We start from the raw sequence: 19,441 nt of genomic DNA on the forward strand, positions 1-19,441 counted from the left end.
TATTAGCAAAAATTATTTATTTTTCATTATTTATTTTAGTTTCTGTCTCTGCTGCTGGTCTGAATACCTTAGAGATGCCCAGCATGTTTATTCACATTTTTATTCTTTACACCTAGCCCAGAGTCTTAACACGAAGGGAGCATTTTATAAATGTTAACTGATTGAGATGAATCTGAAATTTTATTAATAGGAATCAACAGTATAATATCATTGCCAATTTTGGTAAAAGGAGCTTTGTTTCTTATGTTTCTGAATCTTTAGGTATAGCTGTAAGTTAATAAAATATTCTCTGGGAAAGAAACATTTTCAGCCTTTCTTTATATCTCCATAGAAATCTATCCATTTTTGTACCGAGTCTGACTTAGACTCCTGAGTTGGGGCTTGGGGAGAAAGAAGGGCTTCATAAATAAGTATGTGTTGCTGCATTTATGCTGCATGAGGAAGGCCTTCTCTGCCTTGCACCTGCCCCTCTGCCTTCTAGCTTCAGGCAACATTGTGTGTGGCTGGAGAGAGTGAGCCAGGCATGGAGACAGAGCCCTAGGGACACGTGCTCTTCAGAGCATTCTCTCTGGGTGCTATGAGATCCCGTATACCAATGCACTTCGTGTATTTCATGCAATCTAAAACGTATTGGTTATTAGAAGCATCATGTTATGTATCTCTAAGAAAGTAAAAATGCCCCCAAATTAACATGCTGTTAATTATGAAGTGTATCCCAATTACAGAGATGTTAAAATGTGAAAATGTGTGCATTATAGAATCAGTGAAGTGTATACTAGCTTCCAGAGAGCAGATTTACGCGGACCTGCTTTACAACAAACCTCATTGCATTAATATGAAAAGACTTTGGAGGGCAGTGGGAAAGAAGCATGCCTTGTTGTTTGGGGGGATTAAGCCCGCCCGTATGCACGTTTATGCACGCTTATGCACGTGAAAATGGCCCACAAGGTTAGAGTAGTCTAGAAGGTCAATGGCTTGCTGTCATTGTCTTGCTAATGTTCATATTCTTGTCTGGTTCTCTGACTGCCGGGTGGAGGTAGGTGGGAAGGGGAAGTGGGGGTGGAAAACGAACAAAGGAATTCCTTCTCAGTGGGTTCAGGATATGCCTCTCATGTAGGGTGGGGAGAATCAGCCTTCCTGCCTTCTAATGTGTTTGGTGGATTCACAACATTCCTACAGAGCATCCGGTAGCCATGTGAGGCTCCTTCCTTTTATCAGACTCCATTCTATACCATGAGAGTCGTTTGTGGTACGTGTAAATCTACAATGAAGAGCAACATCCGGCATCCCCGATGGTCTGTTCTGGGCGTAAGCTTCAGAGTAATGGGAAAATGGGATGTAGGGTGGGATGTGTGTGGGAGAGGAAGGCAAGACCTGGTCCCACCCCGAGCCTTCCACGGGCGTTGTAAACAAGGAGGCAGGTGCTGCTGCGGGCGCTTTTTCATCAGCACGGAGAGAAACTGGCTGTGGAGAGGATGGAGGGCAACGTGGGCGGAGAGCCAGAGAGGGCAGCCTACAAGTGGGAAGCAGGAAGCTTGCAGTGGATGGGAAGCCAGGAATGCACAGAAAGAATGAGAAGAATGTCAGAGCAAAACTGGCAGGAAACAAACAAATAACTAAATAAGCGGTTGATCTGAGGAAAAACAATTAGTGGGGCTTTCAGAGATGACACGTGAAAGCAAAATGTTTGCTTGGAGGATTTTCTTCATGTGTGTTTAAACTGGCCTCAGAGAGGAAGAATAAACATTTGTTATTTGATAGCTAAATGAGGTTTTTGAATATTCGGGAAGACTTTGAAACAGAGTATTCCCATGGGAGGTCCCAGCGGTCCCCGGAGAAAGGCAGGGTGAAGGTGCCTCTGTGCTGCTGACAAAGGAGGAATTGTGTGTGGGGCAGGACAGAGGATGTCCTGCTCCCTCCCACAGGCCTTGGGCCAAGGCATCTGGTGCCAGAGCTGGCTTTGTTTTGGTTTCGTCCCAGGTAGGACAAAGGCAAACCCTGTTTTGGTTTGTCGGTGCCAGAGAGCCAGCCTGGCCCTGGGAACCAGCTTGAGAAGAGAAAGTAGCCCTGCACCCAGGGGAAGCTGGGAAGCCTGAGAAGGGGGTGTGACCCGAGGGGGCTGTCCCCTCCATGTTGTCACCATCCGGAAATGGGCATCAAGGGAGCCCTAAGATACTGGGGAGGTTTCTCTTCCTTGATATTGAAGAAGAAAGCGGTAGCGCCATACGTTCTGGAACTAGATTTATTTTCGGTAGTGAGTGAGGTGATAGAGGCAACTTTATTGTACGTGGGTGTCTCAGGGACCGTGGACATCAGGGATGCTTTAACTGTGGCTCAAGTTAAACTTTCGGTCATTTTTTTAGAGTCAAAAACTATGCAGACACAAGCACTTCGCATACTCAAGGCCATCCATTTTTTGAGCTCTTTATACTTGTTCTCCTCCGTGCCAGCATCATGAGTTATTTACTGTTGAGAATATCCCTGTGAGATAGCTATTATTATCACCAGTTTATAGATGAGGAAATTGAGAGGTTTTATTTTTCAGCATCCAATCAAGTGGCAGAAGCAAGATTCAGAGTCAGGTCTTGATAAATCCAAAACACATAAATCCAAAACACAGGGTTATGTATTTTTCAAATTCTCATGAAAACTCCTTACTAGGATATTTATTAAAATATAGAGAAAAGTTGTAAGAGCAGTACGAAGGAAGGACTTCTTTTTTCCCCGAATCGCTGGGGATAGGTTGCCACCATGATGTCCCATCACCCATTTCCTACAAATGTCGACATTCTCCTACATAATTCAACGCATACTTTATAACCAGAAAGTTAACACTGATACGTTATCACGTTTTAATCCCCAGACCCCACCTAAGTTTTGCCACTTGTTCCCAGAAGGTCTTTGATAGCAAAATGATCCCACTTCATATTCTCCAATACTCTGGACTGATTCCTCAGCCTTTCCTTGATTTTCACCTTGACACTTTTGAAGATTACAGGTTCGTTTTTTGCAGAATCGTTCTCAGTTTGCTCTTGTCTGATGTTTCTTCCTGATTAGATAGGGGTTCTGTGTCTGTGGCAGAAGAGATGGTCCTTTTCATGAAAACGCTTTCAAATATCAATGGGTTGATGACCTAACGAGGGACTCTTCTGTTTCATTTTCAGGTGGAATTTAGGCAAAACGTATAATATTGTTTTGGGATCTGGACAAGTTGTGTTGGGAATGGATATGGGTCTCCGAGAGATGTGTGTTGGAGAGAAACGGACAGTGATCATCCCACCCCACCTGGGCTACGGGGAGGCTGGCGTGGGTGAGTAAGCACCAGCATTAAAGGGTTTTGGGGCACGTTCACAATCTGAGTGTTGTGCTTTTGGGGTACCATATTTAAAGCCCCAATATGCTTCTTCCATTTAAAACCCAAAGAATCAGGGGCGCCTGGGTGGCTTAGTTGGTTGAGTGTCCGACTTCGGCTCAGGTTGTGACCTTACGGTTTGTCAGTTCAAACCCTGGATTGGGCTCACTGCTACCAGCAGAACCCACTTCAGATCCTCTGTCCCCTCTTTCTGCCCCTCCTCTGGTTGTGCAGGCTCTCTCTCTGTCTCAAAAGTAAATAAACATTTAAAAAAAAATCTGGCACCTGGCTGGCTCAGTTGGTGGAGCATGCAACTCTAGATCTTGGGGTCATGAGTTCAGGCCCCATGTTGGGCGTAGAACTTACTAAAAAAGAAACAAAAAAACCATAAAGTGCCTGCTACTTCCTCCAGTCCAAGAAGAAACACTTCAAAAAATGGGTACCCTAGAAGACCTTGTGATATATATTATAAATAATTATGACATAATAATTTAAAAAAAGATATTATATATACATGCATATATATATTCGCATACTTACATTTGAGCCCGCACTATATATACTGTTCTCAAATTTGTGTTTACAGTCATATTTTAGGTCAGGATTTTAAGGCATACTGTTTTATTCTTAAGGTTCTGCTATAGGATTTATTCAAAAATTCTACCATTGTGGTCTCTACTAGTGCTTTTCAAACTTTTTTCACCAAGACATAGAGTTAAGAAATACTTTTTATCTCCCCATCTGTGTTACACATGAACATGCAATTTATACATATACTCATACACAATTAGTTCTATATATAAAATTTAAACTCAAGTTTTATGAAACCATACCTATCCTTTCTATGGACAGTGTACCCTGATCTATTTTATTCCTGAATTTAAAAAATTGGTGGTCACCATGCTGTAAATAGATTTCATGACTTACTAATGGTAAGTACTTACAGTTTGGAAAAAAACCACTTGCTGGTTTTGAACTTTTTTGTTTTTAATTTATTTTTTAATTTACATCTAAGTTAGTTAGCATGTAGTGCAGTAATGATTTCAGGAGTAGATTCCAGTGATTCGTCCTCTATGTATAACACCCAGTGCTCATCTCAACAAGTGTCTTCTTTAATGCCACTTACCCATTTAGCCCATCCCCCCCCACAAACCCTCCAGCAACCCTCTGTTTGTTCTCTATATTTAAGAGTCTCTTATGTTTTGTCCCTCGCCCTGTTCTTATATTATTTTTGCTTCCCTTCCCTTATGTTCATTTGTTTTGTATCTTAAGTTCCTCATATGAGTGAAGTCATACGATATTCGTCTTTCTCTAACTGACTAATTTCACTTACCAGAATACCCTCTAGTTCCATCAACGTAGTTGCAAATGGCAAGATTTCATTCTTTTTGATTGTCGAGTAATACTCCATTGCATATATATACCACATCTTCTTTATCCATTCATCCATTGATGGACGTTTGGGCTCTTTCCATACTTTGGCTATTGTCAATAGCGCTGCTATAAACATGGGGTTGCATGTGCCCCTTCGAAACAGCACACCTGTATCCCTTGGATAAATACCTAGTAGTGCAATTGCTGGGTCGTGGGGTAGTTCTATTTTTAGTTTTTTGAGGAACATCCATACTGTTTTCCAGAGTGGCTGCACCAGCTTGCATTCCCACTAACAATGCAAAAGAGGTCCTCTTTCTCTGCAGCCTTGCCAACACCTGTTGTTGCCTGAGTTGTTCATGTTAGCCATTCCGACAGGTGTGAGGTGGTATCTCATTGTGATTTAATTTGTATTTCTCTGATGATAAATGATGTTGAACATTTGTTTATATTATAGTCTGTTAGCCATCAGGATGTCTTCTTTGGAGAGTGTCTATTCATGTCTTTTGCCCATTTCTTCACTGGATTATTTGAATTTTTTTTTTTTTTAGTTTGTTTGTTTATTTATTTATTTAGAGCACGAGCAGGAGAGGGGCAGAGAGAGAAGGAGACAGAGAATCCCAAGCAGCTTGATCCTACTACCCCGAAATCATGACCTGAGCTGAAATCAAGAGTTGGATGCTTAACTGACTGAGCCACTCAGGTGCCCCTGGTGTTGAGCAGGAAATGCTTGCCATCTGTGAGGCAGCTAGAACCTTGGGTGGGGGAGGGAGGTTGAGATGGGCATGCCTGCTGCCTGGTGGTGCTAACCCTGATTCCTCCCTTATTGGTGAGGCAGATGGAGAAGTACCCGGCAGTGCCGTCTTGGTGTTTGACATTGAGCTGCTGGAGCTCGTGGCGGGTCTGCCTGAGGGGTACATGTTCATATGGAATGGCGAGGTGTCACCCAACCTGTTCGAAGAAATCGACAAGGATGGTGATGGAGAAGTCCTCCTCGAAGAGGTAACTGACCTTCAAAAGAGAGTGGGACTAAATGAGCTGGGGGGAGCCTTATTGGGGCAGGGGATCCATTCCAGATGTGAAGCCTTCTCAGAGTGAGGAGGACGCACTTTTGTACACACTCTCTAAATTGAAGCTCACAGTTCCTCCCTGGAGAAACTGAGGCCCTGAGAGGTACAGGGCTTGATCCTAGGGCTGACAGATCTAGATTTGGTTCTCAGTTCCTGGGTGCTCACTGTATGCCTGCATTATGTTGAATGTTTTTCATATACATTCTCTTGCTTGGCCCTTGTGGCAGCCATGTAATCATCATCCCCGTTTTTCAGAAGCAGCAGCTGTACGCAGACGAGATAAATGATTTGCCCGAGGTCACAGAGCTACCTAGTGGTTTGAGCCATGGTACATATCTCCATCTTGATCATCTAGGTCCTGAGTGGATTCTTCTGTAGCAGACACCCCTTCATGGAGCTGGAGAATAGAGTCGGCTGTCCTGTCACACCCTCCTCAGTTCCAGTATCTGCCTGTTCCACATCTGCTTATTCAAGGACACGGCTCCAGCCTTCTCCCCTTTCTCTCTTACATCAGCCACATTTCCCTGGCTACTGGATTGCTCACATTAGCATAAAAACATGCTATTATTTTCCCTTTTCTTGGTGCATCTTCTCATTTATTTTGTTTCTTTGCTCCCTTTACAGCGAAAATGTCAAAACTTTTAAATCCACTCCTGTCAGACATTTGTCCTTCTGTGTCACTGAACCTGGTCTTGCTAAGGTGACCAGTGCCTTTTATGTGGCTGCAGCCAGTGGTCACTGCTCACTGTCCTCACTCTTGGACACAGCTGACTGCTTTGCAGGATACCTTCTTTCCCTCGCTTCCAGACCAGACTTTCTTGGTGTTCCTTCTACCTCACTAGTGGCTCCTTCTCAGGAATCTTCTCCCTCTCTTCATGTTGGAGTGTCCCCAGCCTGAGTCCTGAGCTTGTTCTCTCCTCCATCTCATGTCACTCCCTTGGTGATCTCAACCAGTCCAGTGGCTTTGTCATCCACATGCCATGACTTCCAAACTTGTAGCTCTGGTCTGGTCTTCTCTCTCTACCTCATACTCAGACATCTAATTGCCCACCTGACATCTTCATTTTTTGAATGCTGCTACCTCCCTCTCCTGAACTTGCCTCACCCAAAGCCTTCCTCATCTCCTCTGATGGCAACTCTGTCCTTCCAGTTGCCAGGTGAGAGCACTCAGTAATCTTTGACTCCTCTCTTTCTCACATAGGCTATAGTAAACCCACCAGGAAATCATCCTAGCTCTATCCTGAAAATTTATCTACATCTCACCACCTCCAGTCGGTAGCATCTTGGCCCACTGTCTGCTTGGTCTTGCTTGGACCTCTACGAAGGTCTTTGTGCTTTTCAGCCTTGCCCCTCATGGCAGCCGGAGTGATCCTTCTGAAACTTCAATTGGATTATGGCTTGCTTTGTCTCAGAACCCTGCAGAAGCCCCTCTGTTTCCAGAGTCCTTACAGTGGCCTGCAAAGACCCCAAGAAGGTTCTCCACGACCTGCTCGCTGTAACTTCCTCTTCAGCTGCTCCTCTCTACCAGGCATTGCACACGCTGGGCCTTTGCACCAGCTGTCCCTCCACCCAGAAGACACTTCCCTGGATAACTGTTTGGCTCATTCCCTCCCTTCCTTCAAGCCTTTGCACGGGTCTCCCTTTTTCATTGGGGTTTTACCCTGACCACTGGATTGAGACCTCAACCCACTCCCCGACCTGTACTCTTGATCCTCCTTACTTGACTCCACTCCTTTGTTTTCTGGAGCATTGCACTTTTGAACTTAACATGTGACTTACTTAATTTTTTATGTTCTTTTCTAATTGTGTGTCTTTCCCACTAGGATATATGCTAGAATTACAAGGGCACGGTTATGTTTTCATTGTATGAAGGAAAGAAGGGAGGGAGGGAGGCAGCAGTGTTCTCAGAGGCAAAGATGGTTAGAGCATCAGCCTGTGGTGGAGAGCTAAGTGTTGATTTAGGGAGAAGGGATAGCTCCAGTCACTGCTGCATGGAGCCTAGGAACTTCTGGAGTCATTAGTCATTATGGTTATACACCTGCATCTGGAGGGAGAAACACCAGGCAGGTTGTGTAGCTCACAAAATTTTGTCTGTTTTGCAAGCTTAGACTCAAATTCCAGCCCCATTGCCCTCGGGACGCTCTGTTCAGACCCTGGCTCGGCTGCTGTATCTCATGGTCTGTCCTGTCCCCTCTCTTTCCAGTTCTCAGAATACATTCATACCCAGGTGGCATCTGGCAAAGGGAAACTCGCTCCTGGTTTTGATGCTGAGATGATTGTGAAGAATATGTTCACCAACCAGGACCGGAATGGAGATGGGAAGGTCACGGCAGAGGAATTCAAACTCAAAGACCAGGAGGCTAAACATGATGAACTCTAAACCTGCCTTGGGCCAACTGCGTGATACCAAGCCCCCGGTCATGGCTGAAAGTGAAGCGAAGGCCCGCGGGTCTCTCAGAAGGTGAATCGTCCACAAGTAGTAGATGGTCACATAGTACGTGGGGCATATGTCAGGGATGGGTCGATACACATGGTGAGAATTTTAGGCCAAATGCCAGTGATATGAAAATCAGTGTGAGGTGCCTTAGCAGGGGCTGTGTAGAATATTGAAGAGCTGCACTGTCAACCATTGTTTTGTGAGCCTTCTGTGTAGTTTTGTTATTAAAGGAAAATAGTGTCATACAGAGGTCGTAACCATTTTAGAGGGAACAGAAGAAAAAGCGTCCAGGAGATCTACATAAAGAGCATTAAAAAATTTTTTTTTTAACTTGCTGGTGTTTTAAAAGTGTTCTCCAGATGAGCAGAAAAGACAAACAGCATGCCCCAGCAGTATTTCCCCAAAAGCCCCAGGATGGGGCCCTTTTGTCAGTGGCCCGTACAGGCTCTGGTAATGCCCAACTTCCACTTTCCTGCTACACACACACACACACACGCATGCACATGCACACACACATACTTGCACATGTGTGCTTTGATAGTTAATCATGCTCTACCTGTTGTGGTCTTCCAATTGGCTGGGTGACTTGGAAGTTAAGAAGAAAATCAGTGGACCAAACAAGAGGCATCTTGGACTATGAGTAGAGAATTTGATTCTATGTTTGCCACATAAGATTATCTGCTTCACCCTTTCTTATTCCCATTGCTCTATCCTCCCTGAATCTTTTGATCAGATAGATTTGTATAGGGCTTGTGGCTAATCCATGCTCCAGCGTGTGTGACCAAGATAGGAAGTATCATCTCAACAGATGAGCATACACAAGGTGACATATTTCTGCTCATTTGTGTCCTGGAGAGGGAGGTGCCCTAAAGCCCATGGGCCTCTCTCTGTGTAGAAAAACAAGGACACTGTTAACCTGCCCCCATGTTATGCAGTAACCAACAACCTTGCTGCCTTATGTCCTCTGTTCCCAAGTGGTGGTGGCGTCCACCCTGAAGTAATCAGTAATTTTCCTTTTGAAACTGCTTTATTTTTACTAATTTAAACTGTTTTGTACTGATGTAGCCCTGAGATAGTTCATGAAAATGCTGTGCACTCCTTCAATGGAATAAATGTTGGAAAACTGAACTTTTCATATATAAAAAAATTGAATGATAATATCAAGTGTTGTGGAGTTTTATTTGAAGGCTGAGAGGATCCCATGAGAATACGTCTTGATTATCCATTGAGAATCACCTCAAGGAGGGCTGCATCTCATTGAAGGTGGAGGAGTGTGACGGATAGTGTATGGGGGTGTGTCAGTCAGGGTCCTGGCAGGAAACACACCCACATACGGGCCTTCCAAAGAGAAGCTATGTAAAGGACTTTACAGATGTGTGGACAGGGCCTAGAGACCTAGTTAGGATGTCAAGGTACCATGATAGATGTTGGCCAGCAGCAGTAGGGGGCTCTTCTACACCCCTGGGGCTGAAAGGTTAAAGGGGAGACACAGCCACGCCCAGAAGTGTGGCTGGCGCTGCAGCAGAGGAGGGCAGAGACACCCCATTCTCTGTCCTGTAACTCGTTCCCATTCGCTGAACCCAATCTGAAGCTAAAGGAAGAGGAGCTTAGTGGCTGGTATTCTCAGAGTCAGCTTTTTGGGGTGCAGAGTAAGGTGAAGGACTAGGCATTGGAGTGGGAGCAAATGGAGGATAACTGGCACATGTATAGAGAAAAATACATTTTTTAAAAAAAGCAAATGTTACAGTTTACTCTTTGCAGAAGCAATCTCAGGGACTCTGTATGCTTTTGGAAGGCAAAGGAGATGCCTGCCCATGGCCTTCCTGGCTGTTGCTGTCATGGTAACTAACATTCCTTAACCGTCTTCTACCTGGCACATAGTCACTCAAGATTTTTTAACAGAATTCCTTAAGTGCACGAGATAGGTTAATAATTTTGCTAAATGGAATTGCCCTTTGGAATGCACTTGATCTGTAACACCTCATTATCCTTACACATCTTCATGAAGATAAAAACCTTGTGCTTATTCTGTCCCAGGTTTTTAGTTGGTCCTGTCTGAATTTCTTCACTGGTTGTTTTCTTTGGTGGTGGACAGGTTTGCTGAATAAAAGATACGTTTCTCTGGGGAAATTAAGCACTGTGGGCCTTAGAGCTTCAAGAATAGAGGGAACATTTAATTTTTTTTTTTAAGTTTTTAAAATTTATTTTGAGAGAGAGAGAGAGAGAGAGAGAGAGAGAGCACTAGTGCGGGAGGGCAGAGAGAGAGGGAGAGAATCCCAACCAGGCTCTATGCTGTCAGCACAGAGCCTGACTTGGGGCTTGATCTCACGAACCGAAAGATCATGACCAGAGCCAAAATCAAGACCCTTAATCAACTGAGCCACCCAGACACCCCTCAACCAATTTTTTTTAAAAGTAATCTCTACACCCAACATGGAGCTTGAACTCACGACCTTGAGATCAAGAGTCTTGTGCTCCACTGACTGAGCCACCCGGGAGCCGGGTAGCTTGTTTTTGTTTTTAAACTGCCTGCCTGACTGCTGAACTGGAACCTTGGTCTTTTTTGGCCTTCAGACTCAGACGGAAATATTGGCTCTTCTTGGTTCTCCAGCCTGCCACCTGTTGTGTTTTTTTTCTTTCCTGAGGTGTAATGAACAAGTAAAATTTTAAGATACTTAATGCATATGTGATGATTTGATATATGTACATGTTTACATTGTGAAAGGATTTCTCCATCTATCACTTCACGTGTGTGTGTGTGAGAGAGAGAGAGAGAGAGAGAGAGAGAGAGAGAAAACATTTAAGTTCTACTCTTAGCATTTTAAAACTATACAATACAGGGTTACCAACTATGGTTGCCATGTTATGTATTAAATCCTTAGACCTTATTTATCTTATAGCTGGAAGTTTGTACTGTTTAACCAAACTCTGTTTCTCTCATCCCCCTGCCCCTGGTAACCATTTTTTTTACTCTATTTCTATAACTTCAACTTATTTTTTTTAATACCACATATAAATGATACTGTGTAGTACTTATCTTTCTAAACCTTTGGCTTGTTGTTGAGCACTACTGGGGCACTTTGATTCTTCCTGCTGCTAAGGAAGGCATTCAATTATCTGTGACCATGACAGAGGCTTTAATCTCTGGCTCAACCAGCTGCTCAGATGGCCTCACCTCATGATGCTGCTGCAACCCTGTTTCTATCTGCGTTATGATTAAGGGTTATAGCTCTGTTGGCAAGACTGTGAGTACTCATTAGGGAGCCAAATACAGGGTAGGGATGCCACAAAGCATTTTTCTCAATCACATCTTACACTCATTTTCTGTGTTGCTGCTTGAGGCAGTTTGGATCGGCTGTAGACTGGGATCACCTAACTTATGACTCATGCAGATTTTGGACTTTGGGCCCTAAAGATGAAGTAGGTCATTGATGCCCAGTGGGAGATTAGAGTATCTCAGAGAATATGACATCTGAGTATGCATGTGACCTGTGTGCTTGAAACACCACTTAAGCTATCTTGCGAGCGTAAGCAATCTGCATTATTTTGTTGAAACCTGGTGAGTTTTGATCTCTCATTACTTAGGAATTTATAATACCTTTCAAAATTATTACTTAAAAGACAGAAAAAAACATTTCATTTTGGCAACAGAGTGGGCCTGAGTGCAATTACACGTAAGTGCTTATATATAGCACTTCAATGTCTTAGGTTTCTAGGAACAAGGTTGTTTTCTTTGAAGTCTTTTTCCCTTGGCTTTCTTGGGGATCTGGTGTCTGTTTATAAACTAAGAATACTGTTCCCAGTTACTTATTGCTAGTTGCAGATATCACACTTTCATGCTTATTAAAATAGTGTTTGAGGGGCACCTGGGTGTCTCAGTCGGTTAAGCGTCTGACTTCGGCTACACGAGGGCAGGAAGCATGTCTGGTGTGTTAATTGTTTCTCTAGAACCTAGCCCACAGTAAGGACTTCAATCTTTGGTGGGATGAGTGACTCTTCATTGAATCAATCTTCACCTCAAATTAATACCCCATTTTAGAGATGAGGAAACCAAGGCCTTGAAAAGTTAGAAACTTACCAAGTGTTGTAGTTAGAATCTAAGACTCAGATCCAGGTTTGACTGATTTGAAGGCCTGTACCCTTTACACCTCAGCCACACTTTATCTTACCTATTAAACTTGTACTGAAATACAAAAATAAGTATAAAACACAGCAGGACTGGTGAATCTTGAGGTAACCTTGGATAAGTCTCCAAATTATTCAAGATCCCATGAAATTTTTTCTTCCTTTTAAAAAAATATTTATTTATTTATTTATTTTTGAGAGAACGCGAGAGAGTACAAGTGGGGCAGGGGCAGAGAGAGAGGGAGACAGAGAATCAAAGCAGGCTTTAGACTGTGAGCTGTTAGTACAGAGCCCGACATGGGGCTTGAACTCATGAACCATGAGATCATAACCTGAGCCAAAGTCAGATGCTTAACCAACTGACTGAGCCACCGAGGCACCCCTTTTTTATTTCCTGATTCTCCATGGTGTATGCCTTGAACCTGAAGTCTGGTTAAAAAAAAGTGTTCAATAATCTACCTAATTAACTCTGGTCTTATCAAACATATCATGGAAAGCAGAGTTCCTGTGAAATCACTCTGGAACAAAGTAGTATCTCTGACAGTTTTTTTCGGTTTCATCAAAATTGTTCATCTCGGCACTCAAAACTGCTTTACCTCCTAAAGTAAAATTCAAAATAAAAAACAAAAAACAAAACTCTTAACAGCTAATGCTAGACTCTTAAGAAAATGTGGTAGTTACCACACTGCCGGTGTTCACTAGGGCTACAAAATAACTTTGTTTCTTCAGTTCACCCAGACTGTGCTCACACTTGCGGACAAATAGCCAGCAATACTGAATACTTGCACTAAGCCATTCTAAATGGAAATACAAAATTTAAATGCATACGTAGATGTAGATGAGTACATCTCATTCTCACAGGGATGTATCTGGAGGACGTATCATTACCTTCACTTTACAGATGAGCAAACTGGGGCACAGGTTAAATAATCTGTTCTGGTCACACAGCTACTAAGTGGTAGAAGGAAGATCCAAATCACAACAGTCTGACTCTATATTGGCTACATTAAACTGCTCTGAAAACGGAACTTGAAAACAAATTATTTCAAATACCAGTAGAACAGGGGGCAGTGAGAGGTGATACGGTCCCAGGGATGCAGTGGAAAAGGCAGGGGCCTTGGCTTGATATTCAAGTTATCCTGATAGTGGCTATAAGGGGCTACAAAGACTGCATGCTCTCAAGGCCTTTGTTAGATGGGGAGGTGCCTGACTTCTATAGTCTTAGTAAAGGGCTGAGCCAAGACTAGAATGGAGGTCATACCTTCAGTATTCTTTACATTTATACCATGAACTATGCTTATTTGTAGAAGCATATTATAAACTCCTTGGAAAACAGTCTATATGGCAAGCTCTAACTGCAACATGGGATAAAAAGTTCTGATTAGATCAGAAATGCCCAACTTTTTTTCTGTGTGAAAAACTCCTCCAGGTAATTCTGATACTCTCATGTGACGCTAATCTGCTTTAAAGCAAGAAGCTTGGTTTCTTCTTCCTTCCTTCCTTTCTCTTTCTGAATCTTGGTTTCAAGGGGTGCCTCCCTCCCTCTCTTTCTTTCTCTCTCTTTCTTTTAGAATCTTGGTTTCGAGGGGCACCTGGGTGGCTCAGTCAGTTAAGTGTCTGACTCTTGGTTTCCGCTCAGGTCATGATCTCATGGTTCATGAGTTTGAGCCCTGCATCAGGCTCACTGCCGTCAGTGCGGAACCCACTTCGGATCCTCTGTCTTCCTTGCTCTCTGCCCCTCCCCCACTTGCACTCTCCCTCCCTCTCTCTCAAAAATAAATGAACATTAAAAAAAAAAAAAGGAAGCTTGGTTTCCAGTTTGATTTTGGAAATACTTCAACAGAGAATAGTCTACTTCTGGCCATTATAAACTTTGTTTCATTGTTTACTATAAAAAGGAGTAGTGGTGGAGGGTAAGGATGGGCAGCCCCAGGGAAAAGGTTTTCACTGTAAGACCTCACCTACCTGCCACATCAAATGGGACTAGAGATTGCCGACCACACTGGGTGTCCGGAACCAGCTGGAACATGCTCTGTGTGTATCTGAGCTCAGATGCTTTATGGAATTAGTGGCTCGGAGACTCTGGAGTGAAATGGTTAGAGCCAGGGTCAGATTTATCACAATGGCAAGTCTAAACTCTGTATGAACCATTTATGGGGCAGCAGAAATTTGGAACAGGAAGTCAGAGTGCAAAGACAAATGTCGGTTTAACTCAGCAGTACTCGGTTTCAGTTACCATGAGACCCAGCTCCACTTTGTTCCCTGCCTGTGGCTATTTCTGAAACTATTAGACCTCCAACAAAGTACCCTCTTTTACTGATATTTTCAATGAGGGAAAACAATTTTCCCAGTCCCCGGTATTTTCTGAAGGGCTGATTAAATTTTCTCTGCAACTATCCTTTCATCCTTAAACTTATAATATGTAAATTTAAAAATATTCAATCTAAATAGCCACTATGACAATGACATAGGATTCATCTCTCTCTTTCTCTCTCTCTCTCTCACACACACACACACACACACACACACACACACACAAGAAAAACACTGCAAGAGCTTAATAAATATTTGTTGAATAAATGAACAACAATGGTCTTGACAGTACAATTTAAAAGGCTTTTCACTTCATGTGTATTATCAGTGCATCAATATAGAACATTTTGTAATGATTAGTGATATGTGGATACCAATGGTTTTTCAAACACCAAGTGCCATTATTTTCTGATAAATACTGACTCTCAAGAACAAAATAACCAAACATAATACAATTTCAGGAGATGGTGATATCATCAGCATAATTCACCCACATGACAAAAACAGCAACACTTAAAATCATGCACATTATTTCACCATTTCATAAAACTTCTTTTTAAACTTATACAGACTTTTTTCCCAGAGTAAAAAGTTTCCTCAAAAACCTCATGATAACATTAAACTACAAAATTCACTCTGGAAATTAATTCATGGAGTTATTTTTCCAATTTTACCTTTAAGGTTGTTTTTTTTTTTTTTTTTTAAACTGTTAAAAAATATAGTTGAGTGTGTTGAGAGAGGTGAGGAAAAAAGGAGTTTCCAGTTGATGGATTCAATATGTCTGAAAATACCTCAGTAACGTAGAGAAAAAACTTCAAGAGCAAGAATGTATTATAAATAGAAGTCTTTCAGCAAGATGAACAGGTGAGCAGTTCCTGCATCAATTGCACCCACAGCACAGAGGTCTTCTTGAAGAATGCTTGTTTATAGAATCTTCTGTAAGATAGAGTTGGCTACGTCCAGTGATTCATCTTTTACTAGAACAATATCGTAAGAGTCCATGTACTTTTCTAAAAGCTCATCCACCTAATCAACAACAGAAAAATTAAAAGGATATACAGGGAGGAGAAGTAAATTGTTTCAGTGTGGATCTCATTACTACATTCGATCTTTTGGGCTAAAATGAAGTAAATCAAATTTACTTTCATAAGACTTTTGAAATGAAGACTTATGAACATAGCCACAGGGTGGCTTTACTCCCAAAGTCACTTCTCTCTAGTCCAGTGGGTCTCAACTGGGGAGACTGCCCAAGCAACTCTCTGGCAATGCTGGGGACATTTTTGACTTTCATGACTTGGGGGTGCTAAGGTTTCTGGTAGGGAGAGGCCAGAGAAGCCACCCTAATACCGATGGCATACAGATGTACATCCCGATTCCCTTAATCACACCAAAGTAAAAGGATAAAGAGCAATCAAATTGTATCTAACTCCTTTTGCATGTACCTTTAGTAACAATTGCCTATTAAGTTCCATCCTTATTTTTTCTTATAAGAAAATTAAATGACAGACCTGTATACTTACTCTATCATTTAGATATCCAATTTTCAGGATGTGTTCAACATTGGCTACTCCATCTGCCATTCTTATATCTCCTTGGGAATCTCCCAGCAGAATTATATTACTATTATCTTTTAGCCGATTGAAATATTCTGTGTTCTTCAAGGCGCCATCATGTTTGTTAAATACATGAATTAGTTCGCCTTTAAATCCTTTGAGCACCCCCTATAAAAACATAAATCCTTTGAAACAGTAGGTTCCAAACTGCAAATTCTGTTTGTTCTATTTTCACATTCATGATAGGTAAGAAGGGCTCTGAGAAGTTAATGACTTTCTAGAGAGTACTTTAAATGTTAAACACAGTGAGCTAAACATCCAATTCTAACTTTTCATGTTTCCTAACCAGAGGTCCCATTTTATGTACTTCACAATATATTGTCTTGAATTGAAAAATTTATTCAAATAAAGTCAGTTCTAATTTACTTCTTTTTTTCCACCTATGGGTATTAAGTCTTCAGAGCTGCTGCACTGAGTTACATTAAAAGAACTTTTCTTAATTTTAATATTAGTCTATAGGTTGGGAAACAAAAGTTTAAGAAAGGCATATTATTTTTAAAACATGGATACAGATAGAACACTGGGAGATGAGCCCCACAGTAGGCCTATTGACCTGACCTAATTTAATATACGTTATATATTATATATGTTTTATATATATGTATATATATATATATATACATATATATAAAGTAATATACCTTAAATGATAAAAACCAACTGCATTTACATGATTAAAACATATTCAGATTTTAAAAGTAATTATGAAGAAAAATTACTTATGAAGAAAATAATTATGAAGAATTATTTAGAATGATATGTTCAGATTTAAAAAGTAATTATGAAAAATGTTCTTACATTGTCATCAAAATCCATGAAGTTGGACACTACTGTGATGTTTGGGTGATAAACGCCAGCTTGATGGATCACCTCCTCTAGTATATCACCGATACCAGCCGAAAATATGAACACAGGGATACCGTATTGTTGGAGCTTATCAAAGAAATTCTCATACCCTTCCCTGCAAGATGGAGGTAGGAATTGATTGTTAAAAAAGCAAGATATAGATATATATCCTTTCACCTAGAAATGAAAAAAGCAAAACATTTCTACCTAATTCCATGGCCCGTTTATATTCCCTTTCCAGAATCCTGCCTCAGAGCAGGGTTACTGATGTATATGACAATTTTAGTACAAGTTTTTCCAAATAGTCCACTCTTTGCCTTGCTTTTAATAAATTCTAATGATACAAATTAGATGATTTTAGACTCTCATTAAATATGGACATAAGCCTACAGTTCACAATGTATACCATTTAACAGCAAATAATTAACCACAACTGGAAAAAAGCACACCCTGGAAAACCCATTGAGAAATGGGCTGAAACACTTCCCGCTTGCCATCCTGCTCAACTATTTCCTCTCAGGAAAGCAGAGGGGCAGGAACTGAATGTATTCTCTTTACAACTGGCATCTCTCCTGCTTAAGGCGTGGCTGTAGGTAATGTTTTTAACTTATTAATCTAAGTTTCTTCCCTTACTCTTCCTGGGCTATATGTTAAGCTGCCTACAAAGGAATGAAATGCTTACTAGCTGTCTTCACACTCTTTCCGACATTTAATACCTTCCTCCTTAGAGGTAGATCACCTTAGAGGCATGCCTGGGTGGCTCAGTTAGTCGGTTGAACATCCTGAGCACCTGACTCTTATTTTCAACTCAGGTCATGATCTCACAGTTTAAGGGATGGAGCTTTTTAAGGGCTCCATGCTGACAGCACAGAGCCTGCTTGGAATTCTGTCTGTCTCTCTCTCTGCCCCCTCCCCACTTGACTGTGTGCGCACCCTCTCTCTCAAAATAAATAACTGACAAAAAAAGTAGGTCACCTTAAAATGTAGGTCATTAAAAAACGAAACAAAAAAGCCCCCACGACATCATCATATTTACCTAATAAGTCGAAAATTTTTAGAGGTGGTAAACAGTATTGAAAAGAAGCTTAAAAATGTTTCTATCTTATCATTCATGTAATACAAATATTTTTACCATTTGCTAAATCATATTCACCTTTCCTAGAGATAGTTTTCAAGGAAATTTGAGAATTCAGAAAGTAGATTCATGTAACTTTATAAACAGGGTATGAGCAAAAAATTTCTTTTCAACTTGATTTATAAATGTTCCTTTTATATTTTATGTCTTTCAAAAGAATTTTGCTAAAAAACTCTACAATGGTCCTGGTTTCATAAATTTCTAAGTTAGTCTTAAAAAAATATTTTTGAAGTATTTTTTTTTTAAGTAATCTCTACACCCAACAGGGGGCTTGAACTCACAATCCCAAGATCAGGAGTCGCACATTCTTCCCACTGAGCCAGCCAGGCACCCCAAGTCTTGAAATTTTTAATGTAGAGAGAGGAAATGTAGATTAGAACTTAAATCTCATAAGGCTCTTACTGCCTACACCAAGATCTAATATATCATTCTAAATCCTCATCATTTTGTGATAGGTGGCATATTTTGGCTACATTTTTATAAGTAATATAGTTATAGATTATTTTAATATAAATATACACTTGAGTACATATGTAAGTCTGTAGACAGTTAACAGCAAAAAACACCCTAGAAACTTACTTGAGCATAACATCAGATTCTGCCACGATTTCTTTAAGTTTAGCTTTTGGTAAAGCCTGTTCAATAAGCAAGCCATGTGCTTTAGTATACCTGGAGTTCATGACCAAAGAAAAAGAATATCGATTAAAGCAAATCAAAACCATCATCTTTATTAAAAGGCATTTTTCAGTGACAGATAATGCAGTATTTCATTCATCATATTTTGGACTTAAATTTTAGAAATTTAAATTCATCACTAATGACCATGTACCCTATGGTTCTCAAATCAATATACCATCTTCTTATTGTATTTCCCAGTTCACCCCAAAGTTTTAGTTTAAATGTGTTAATGAGACAATGAAAGGCTACTACGTGTACACCTTTCCTCAGTCTTCAAAGAACTAAATCCAACTGAGAGAGGCATTCTCCGATTATGAGAATTAGTGCAAAGCCATTTGTTTTACCTGTTTGTAGTCTAAATTGTTGTGAAATACCTCAGTACTAAAGATGCTCTCTAGCACACACGAGAGAAAACCCTTGTTTTGACAAGTTTGATAAACACATGATTTAAAATTATATCAAAGTACCTATAATCAAAGCATCTCCATAACAGGCCTTTAG

The 19,441-nt window shown here is 41.1% G+C and overlaps 2 protein-coding genes across 8 annotated transcripts in view; one reads left to right on the forward strand and one right to left on the reverse strand.

Moving 5' to 3' along the window:
- Positions 1–9,388, forward strand: part of FKBP9 (FKBP prolyl isomerase 9) — a 42,252-nt gene extending 32,864 nt beyond the window's left edge. Inside the window, exons 8-10 of the mRNA XM_042969515.1 lie at positions 3,165–3,310; positions 5,562–5,725; positions 7,997–9,388. Coding sequence (XP_042825449.1) covers positions 3,165–3,310; positions 5,562–5,725; positions 7,997–8,173 — 487 coding nt within the window. The 3' untranslated portion in view covers positions 8,174–9,388. The remainder of the gene's footprint in view (positions 1–3,164; positions 3,311–5,561; positions 5,726–7,996) is intronic.
- A 6,093-nt stretch (positions 9,389–15,481) lies between these two features.
- The window catches only part of NT5C3A (5'-nucleotidase, cytosolic IIIA), a 51,594-nt gene continuing 47,634 nt past the window's right edge, over positions 15,482–19,441 (reverse strand). For 5 of the 7 annotated variants that reach the window (XM_042969528.1, XM_042969551.1, XM_042969546.1 and 2 more), the window contains 5 exons: positions 18,842–18,931; positions 18,544–18,600; positions 17,080–17,242; positions 16,189–16,389; positions 15,482–15,694 (listed from right to left, as the gene is read on the reverse strand). In XM_042969528.1, coding sequence (XP_042825462.1) covers positions 15,593–15,694; positions 16,189–16,389; positions 17,080–17,242; positions 18,544–18,600; positions 18,842–18,931 — 613 coding nt within the window. In that variant the 3' untranslated portion in view covers positions 15,482–15,592. The remainder of the gene's footprint in view (positions 15,695–16,188; positions 16,390–17,079; positions 17,243–18,543; positions 18,601–18,841; positions 18,932–19,441) is intronic. The other 2 variants (XM_007090522.2, XM_007090523.2) reach the window with 1 other exon arrangement.

Source organism: Panthera tigris, chromosome A2 (assembly GCF_018350195.1).
Source record: "Panthera tigris isolate Pti1 chromosome A2, P.tigris_Pti1_mat1.1, whole genome shotgun sequence".
In the NCBI taxonomy this organism is placed as follows: Eukaryota; Metazoa; Chordata; class Mammalia; order Carnivora; family Felidae; genus Panthera; species Panthera tigris.